Raw genomic sequence first — 7,914 nt, forward strand, 5'->3', positions numbered from 1 at the left:
TGCCGTCGCTCCGCCCCCCCGCGCGGTCCGCCTTCTTCCTCTGTGACACGGGCGTCAGCGAGCTCTTCAGGAAGTCTCCGTCCAGCATGGGGGCGGGGGGGGGGAGGGGGCGGGGGGGGTGGGGGCCCGGCGGGGCCGGGGGGTGGGGGGGGTGCCATGGACACCCTGCCCCTCCGCGGGGGCATCTTGGGCGAGGGCACGGGGGACGGCTGTGGCGAGGGTTTGGGCGAGGCCTTGGGCGAGCGGAAGCCGTGACCTTTGCCCTTGGGCACCTCTAGCGCCCCCTTCAGCTCGCCGTTGGCCTGCGCCTGCTTCTGCTCCTGCAGCCGCCGCTGCCGCTGCCGGTCCATGTTGCGGCTCAGCAGGCTGGTCATGGTCATGCGCGGGCCGGCCAGCTCGAAGTGGTAGCCCAGCTTCAGGAGCGTGGTGTTGTCCTTCAGGATCTTGGTCATCTCCATCTCGGACTTGCCGCCGCAGATGTGGCGCTGGTTGTGGAAGCGCAGCTCGGTGAGCGTGGCGTTGTGCTGCAGCGCCTGGATCAGCGCCATGATGCCCCTGCTGGTGAGGAGGTTGGAGTCCAGGTTGACGCTGGTCAGCGTGCGGTTGGTGCGGAGCGTCCCGGCGATGGCGTAGGCCACGTGGTCGTCGGCGCGGCAGTTGGCGAGGGCGAAGGTCTTGATGTGCGTGTTGTCGCGCAGCGCCTCGGCGAACTGGATCAGCGTCTTGGCCTTGATGACCTCGGAGTTGTTGACGTTGAGCTCCGTCATGTTCGGGTCGTTGCTGCGGACTTTCTGCAGGTCCTCGTCAAACATGCTCGCCGACTCCTCCTCCTCTTCCTCCTCTTTCGACTTCTTTGGAGTCTTCTTGTCCGTCACGCAGTTGCCCACGGCCTCCTTCTGGTCCGGCGCTGGTGCGGACGTCTCTGCAGCATTCTTCTCCTTCTTCTCGTGCAGCTGCGCTCCGTCGTTGGGACATGCGTTCTCCTCCACTTCCTCTGCGCTGGCATTGGCCTTCGCGTCTCCGCTCGCGCTCACCTCATTCTCTGTCACTTTACTTTCCTCTTCCTTTCCCTGTCCCTCTTTCTTCTCCTCTGCCTTTTCTCCTCCCTCATCCCTCGTTCCCTTGGCGTCCTTCGATTCGGCCTTCTTCTTCTCGTCTGCCTTGTCCACCTCGTTCTGGGTCTGGTTCTGGTTCTGGGTCTGGTTCTGGTTCTGTTTCTCCGCCATCTTGGAGACCCGTGCCTTGGTCTTGGCCTCGTCTCGTCTCCTCGCCTCCTCCTTCCTCTCCCGCTCCTGCGCCTCCTCCTTCTCTCGTTTCTCCTGCAGTTTGGACACCAGCCCCTTGGTCTTGCCCTCGTCTCGTCTCCTGACCTCCTCCCTCCTCTCCCGCTCCCGCGCCTCCTCCTTCTCCTTCTTCTCCTGCAGTTTGGAGATCATCTCCTTGGTCTTGCTGCTGCTCTCCTTGGCGTCTCTCTTCTCGCTCAGCTTCCCGTCGCTCGGCTTGTCTCCCTTGACCTCCGCATCACGGCTCTGCTCCCTGCTCGTCTTGTCTCCCTTGACCTCCGCATCACGGCTCTCCTCCCTGCGCCACCGATGGGCCGCCGCTCCGCTCTGCTCCTCCTGAGGCCTGTGGGCGGAGCCTCTGCTGCTCCTGTCCGTCATCTTGTCGTCACGTGAGCAGGAGACGCTGTCCTGGCGCTGGAGGTCCATCTGGTCCTTCTTCTCCTGACTCCAGCCCATCTTACGCAGGTACTCCTGCTTCCGGCTCTCCTTCGAGTCCTGGGGGGTATTTCACAAAACCAAGATAGGGGATTTAGACAGGCTTACTGGGTTATCCTGGATGAACATAGCCTTGACTTGGTTTCACAGAAGAGATCACATATAAGTTACCATGGGAATTTATACTTGGAAGCTAGCCTGCTCCCGACCAGGCTAACAGCCAAGCTAAGTTAATTCTAATGGTAATTACATTATCTGATTGGTTCTGCTAGCTGTCGTTCAAATCAGACCTCCATGCGATTTTTTCAAAGAGCTGTATTCCATTTATATATTATTTGCTACTTGCATTTACTCGCAAAACACAGCAGAATGTCTGCCTATATGGATGTTATTTAAATTATGGTGGCCTTATAATTAATAACATACGTTGTTTGCTTATTTTTTGACGGACGTTTGATGAATAGCCTAGTAGTTTATTGGAAGTGGAGGGGACATTTTTCAAAGGTGTTTTCAACTAATTCGACAAATTAAGATATATATAGTCATACTGTGTGCATCTTTGCGGTGGCAAAGCGCTTTCTTAATGACGTTGCGTGCCGAGACAAGGAAGCTCTCACACGTGGGTGCATACGTACATTTGCATTCACTTGGTCTGCCACACCTACTCCCGCTATGTAACAGAAATAATCATGATTCCCATCCAAAAAAGTACAACTTTACCTCGTTGTTAGTCTATATCAAAAGCGGTTGTTCACTTTGTGTGCAAGACGCTATTTTTCGCGTCTTTTTTTATTCCAACCGTGAGTTATTTGGGGGAGAAACGAGAACGCGCACACATACCGAATAATTTACACCTGGCTTGACCTAGCCGCCTCAACTCATCTGCGCTCAGCATTAGTGAAACGTGTTTTGCATGTTTACTTTGACCACGCTTGGTCAACCGCGTGTGTCATCACTTATCTTGGATCTACTTACTCTGGTTTTGTGAAATAGGCCCCTGCACACACACACACCACAGCTCAGTGCACACACACACACACACACACACACACACACACACACACACCTGCACAGCACACACACAACAGCTCAGTGGACACACACACACACACCACAGCTCAGTGCACACACACACACACACACACACACACACACACACCACAGCTCAGTGGACACACACACACACACACACCTGCACAGCACACACACCACAGCTCAGTGGACACACACACACACACACACACACACACACACCTGCACAGCACACACACAACAGCTCAGTGGACACACACACACACACACCTGCACAGCACACACACCTGCACAGCACACACACAACAGCTCAGTGGACACACACACACACACACACACACACACACACCTGCACAGCACACACACAACAGCTCAGTGGACACACACACACACACACCTGCACAGCACACACACCTGCACAGCACACACACAACAGCTCAGTGGACACACACACACACACACACACACACACACACCTGCACAGCACACACACAACAGCTCAGTGGACACACACACACACACACACACACACACACACACACACCTGCACAGCACACACACAACAGCTCAGTGGACACACACACACCTGCACAACACACACAACAGCTCAGTGGACACACACACACACACACACACCTGCACAGCACACACCTGCACAGCACACACACAACAGCTCAGTGGACACACACAGACACACACACACACCTGCACAGCACACACACAACAGCTCAGTGGACACACACACACACACACACAACAGCTCAGTGGACACACACACACACACACACACACCTGCACAGCACACACACAACAGCTCAGTGGACACACACACACACACACACACCTGCACAGCAAACACACCACAGCTCAGTGGACACACACACACACACACACACACACACACCTGCACAGCAAACACACCACAGCTCAGTGGACACACACACACAACAGCTCAGTGGACACACACACACACACACACACACCTGCACAGCAAACACACCACAGCTCAGTGGACACACACACACACACACACACACGTGCACAACAAACACACCACAGCTCAGTGGACACACACACACACACACACACACACACACACCTGCACAGCAAACACACCACAGCTCAGTGGACACACACACACACACACACACACACACCTGCACAGCAAACACACCACATCTCAGTGGACACACACACACACACACACACACACACCTGCACAGCAAACACACCACAGCTCAGTGGACACACACACACACACACACACCTGCACAGCAGACACACCACCCTGCTGAAAAAAATAGCCTGACCAGTTGAAGGTGGTTTGCTGCTTGACCAGCTTAACCAGCTTGTTTGACCACCCTATGATGGTTGACCAGCTAGACCAGCAAAACTCTCACAAAAACATACTGTACCTTCAGCTGGTTTAACCATCTTACGATGGTAATTCAGCTGGTTTTGATTGTCGTACCACCTCAAGCTGGTCATTTCAGTTGGTGTTGCTGGTCTACATTGCTGGTTTTTACTGGCCACGCCAGCTTATGTTGGTCATTCTAGAAAACCAGCTTGACCATCTTTGTAAAGCTTGACAGGCTGGTCACCAGCATGACCATCTTAAACCAGCTGTATCCCAAACGACAGTCTGGTCACACCAGCACGACCAGCTTCCTCAGATGGTCACGCCAGCATGTCTAGCTGGTGGCCTAACCAGCTACACCAGCAAAGAACAGCAATAGCTGGAAGAAAACCAGCAAAGCCCAGCTAAAACCAGCTAAAACCAGCTACCAGCCTAAGATGGTTTCTTGTTTTTTTCAGCAGGGCACAGCTCAGTGTACACACACACACACTCCAGTCAAAACAGCTGGTCAAAGCAGATAGCTTCTAGCTTCTGAATCTGGCTGTGTGTGTGTGAGGGGGATTCAGTGGTAAAGACTACCACCCAAACAGAACATCCCTGCTGAAAAAACAGCCTGACCAGCTAAAGGTGGTTTGCTGGTTGACCAGCTTGTTAACCAGCTTGTTTGACCACCCTATGATGGTTAACCAGCTAGACCAGCAAAACTCTAGTGAAAACACACCTTCAGTTGGTTTACCCAGCTTATGATGGTAATTCAGCTGGTTTTGATTGTCGTACCACCTCAAGATGGTCATTTTAGTTGGTGTTGCTGGTCTATACTGCTGGTTTTTACTGGCCACACCAGCTTATGTTTTTTTTCAGCAGGTATTATTTAAACAATTATTATTCATGCTGTATAAAGATTACTGGACAATCTTTAAACATTGTTGGAACTAATGTTTAATTCACAGTCCCAAATCTCTTCTTTGAGACCATATACTGTATGTGTGTAATGACACTTCATCGGTCTACTCGTTGATGTACGTTTATTGCTTAGTTAATGCATAGCACCATGAGATCTATATGTCCGTTACATAAGTTGAGCTGCTCGGTTCAGCTGTGTTTGTGTACACTGTGCGTAGCAAAGCCATTTCACAGCGCCGACGTGAATGTGAAGCACGACTCTCTGCTTGATTTGCGAGTCCCTGAGTGTGTGTGTGCTGGAGTGTGTGCTGGAGCGCTCGCTGTTTGATTTGCGAGTCCCTGAGTGTGTGTGTGCTGGAGCGCAGAGCAGCACTGGCCTGCAGACGTGGCCTTAAAAGGAAGTGAGCGTAGCGGCAATCACCCGCGGCAACACACACACACACACACACACACACAATCACCAGCGGCATTCCTGCAGGCAGCCATCACAGAGCTCACCGCACCGCTCCTCACGACCACGCTCGCTCGACCTCCTAACACACTCCCTCACACACACACACACACACACACACACACACACTCCCTCACACACACACACACACACACACACACACACACACACACTCCCTCACACACACACACACACACACTCCCTCACACACACACACACACACACACACACACACACACACACACAGACACACACACACACACACACACACAGGAAACACCACTGCATCTTTCACTAATGGGCACGTACAACACATGCTAAGTGTTCTGACTTGGAGAAATATCTGGCAGTTAAAAGGTCACTGGCAGGGCATGTGTTGAGCACTGTTTACTGGAACATGCTCCTTCACACGCACGCACACACACACACGCACGCACGCACGCACGCACGCACACACGCACGCACGCACGCACGCACGCACGCACGCACGCACGCACGGCATCCCCCTGTGGAGAGGCCAGGAGCAGGGGTCAGAGGTCAGTGTGTCTGCTCGGCTGACGTCACGCTACGGCTCTAACGAGCCCTCATCACAACATGGAGGACGAGCGGAGCGGCGAGTCAGCTCTGATCCAGAGCCAGTTCTGGACGGAGAGGAAGCCGTGAAACCTAAACATACTAACTGCCTGTTAGTCCATCTAGCTCTTGAATTTCCCCTTGGGGATCAATAAAGTATCTATCTATCTATCTATCTATCTATCTATCTATCTATCTATCTATCTATCTCTAGCTCATAACCTGGCTAATGGATGGAACCACAAAATTAACCGTTACACTTTTCATCTATTGACTATTTCCCTCAATCCCTCTATTGACTATTTACATGTGTAGGCTGATATCACAGGCTAATATCACAAGCTAATGTCACAGGCCAGTATCACTACAGGCTAATATCAGGCTAATATCAGGCTAATATCACAAGCTAATGTCACAGGCCAGTATCACTACAGGCTAATATCAGGCTAATATCACAAGCTGATATCTAATATCACAGGCTACAGGCTCTACTGCTCAAAGAGATGCACAGCTGTGCTGAAGACTCATAGGAGGGAAAATGCGCAATTAACTGCATGCCAAACGGTTCTAGCTGATGGGCCGGTGATGGCCACCTTTCTCTCATGGCAGTCTGAGTGGGCAGCGCTGGGGGGAGGGGGGGGGGGGGCACATCAGAGGCCTCGCGGATCAGCATCACGAATCACGGGCCCAACGGGTCGTCACCATCACCGGCCTCGCGGGGCAGCCTGCTGGGCGTGGGAATGCCCACTGGATGACGCGCCAATTTACCATCAAGTGCTTTAGAATGTCATGTCGCCTCCGTATTTAAACGTAAATTAAGTGAAACATATAACCATAACATAACACTGCCAGCACATCCTAACGGGCTTAGACTACAGGCGATCTGTGGCCTGTGAGAACGACAACCCACTCAGCACACCCCTGCAGGGCCAGTAAGACAGCGTGTATTGATTCAGAACCTGAAGCGTGTGTAGGCCTACTAACTAGCACCTGTCAGGTGTGCAGCACGTGGCGTCTGATACCTTGGCCACACACACACACACACATACACACACACACACACACACACACACACACACACAAATGAGTATATACCTCAACAGACATATTCCTCTGGAGGGATTTTCTGGAGTCGCAACCGGCCGCGTCCGACCTCGCGCCCCGCGCGCTGTTCTTGGTGGAGTCGGTTTGGTCCACGATGGTGATCTCGCTGGGGTCGGGCCCCGGGACCCGCATCACCTCCTTCTCCACCTCCTCGAGCTCCTCCGGGGACAGGGTGGACAGCAGGTTGTCGATGTCCGGGTCCTCGCTCACCATGCGACCCAACTTGGTCAGTCCGCGGACCTTCCTCCGGTGCAAGTGGTCTTTCGTAGACATGCTTGCGGTGAAAACAAATCTTCTCCCAAGCGACAGAAACGACTATTATTCCTCCGATACTGTCCGTATCACCTGCCGCTTTAGGTATTCCAGTAAGGAAAAGAAAAAACGAATCACAGAGCGCGCTCAGGTGATTCCAATCCTGCCGGGCCGGTACACGGGAGCGGAGCAGAGGCAGGCTCGCGCGACGTTCTCGCCTCTCATCATCCGTCTGGGATGCTTGGACATTCCAAGAAATCCATCGCGAGCGCATGCCCAAATTTAGAGCAGAGAACTCAGTCCTTTAAAGGAGATAGGATGGGCGAAGGTTTACCCAAAACCACAAGGCCCTGCGCTGCATCGGAGCGATGCTTCCCCACACTAATAATAGAACGTGTGAGGTTTGATAGGGTCTATTTATTTCTCCATAAAACATCTGATGTTGCGCAACGGATTTTTCATCGTAATGCGCACATAGCTAGCTGCTTGCTGTGTGCTGAAAGACAGATCATAAGTGTTTTTAT

The 7,914-nt window shown here is 52.7% G+C and overlaps 1 protein-coding gene across 1 annotated transcript in view; it reads right to left on the minus strand.

Moving 5' to 3' along the window:
* lmod1b (leiomodin 1b (smooth muscle)) overlaps window positions 1-7,601 on the minus strand; it is an 8,710-nt gene extending 1,109 nt beyond the window's left edge. Inside the window, 3 exon segments of the mRNA XM_062545567.1 lie at window positions 1-91; window positions 93-1,778; window positions 7,130-7,601. The exon segment at window positions 1-91 is cut by the window's left edge and continues 62 nt beyond it. Coding sequence (XP_062401551.1) covers window positions 1-91; window positions 93-1,778; window positions 7,130-7,411 — 2,059 coding nt within the window. The 5' untranslated portion in view covers window positions 7,412-7,601.
* Between the last annotated feature and the right edge of the window lie 313 nt (window positions 7,602-7,914).

This window comes from Sardina pilchardus, chromosome 9, assembly GCF_963854185.1.
Source record: "Sardina pilchardus chromosome 9, fSarPil1.1, whole genome shotgun sequence".
In the NCBI taxonomy this organism is placed as follows: domain Eukaryota; kingdom Metazoa; phylum Chordata; class Actinopteri; order Clupeiformes; family Clupeidae; genus Sardina; species Sardina pilchardus.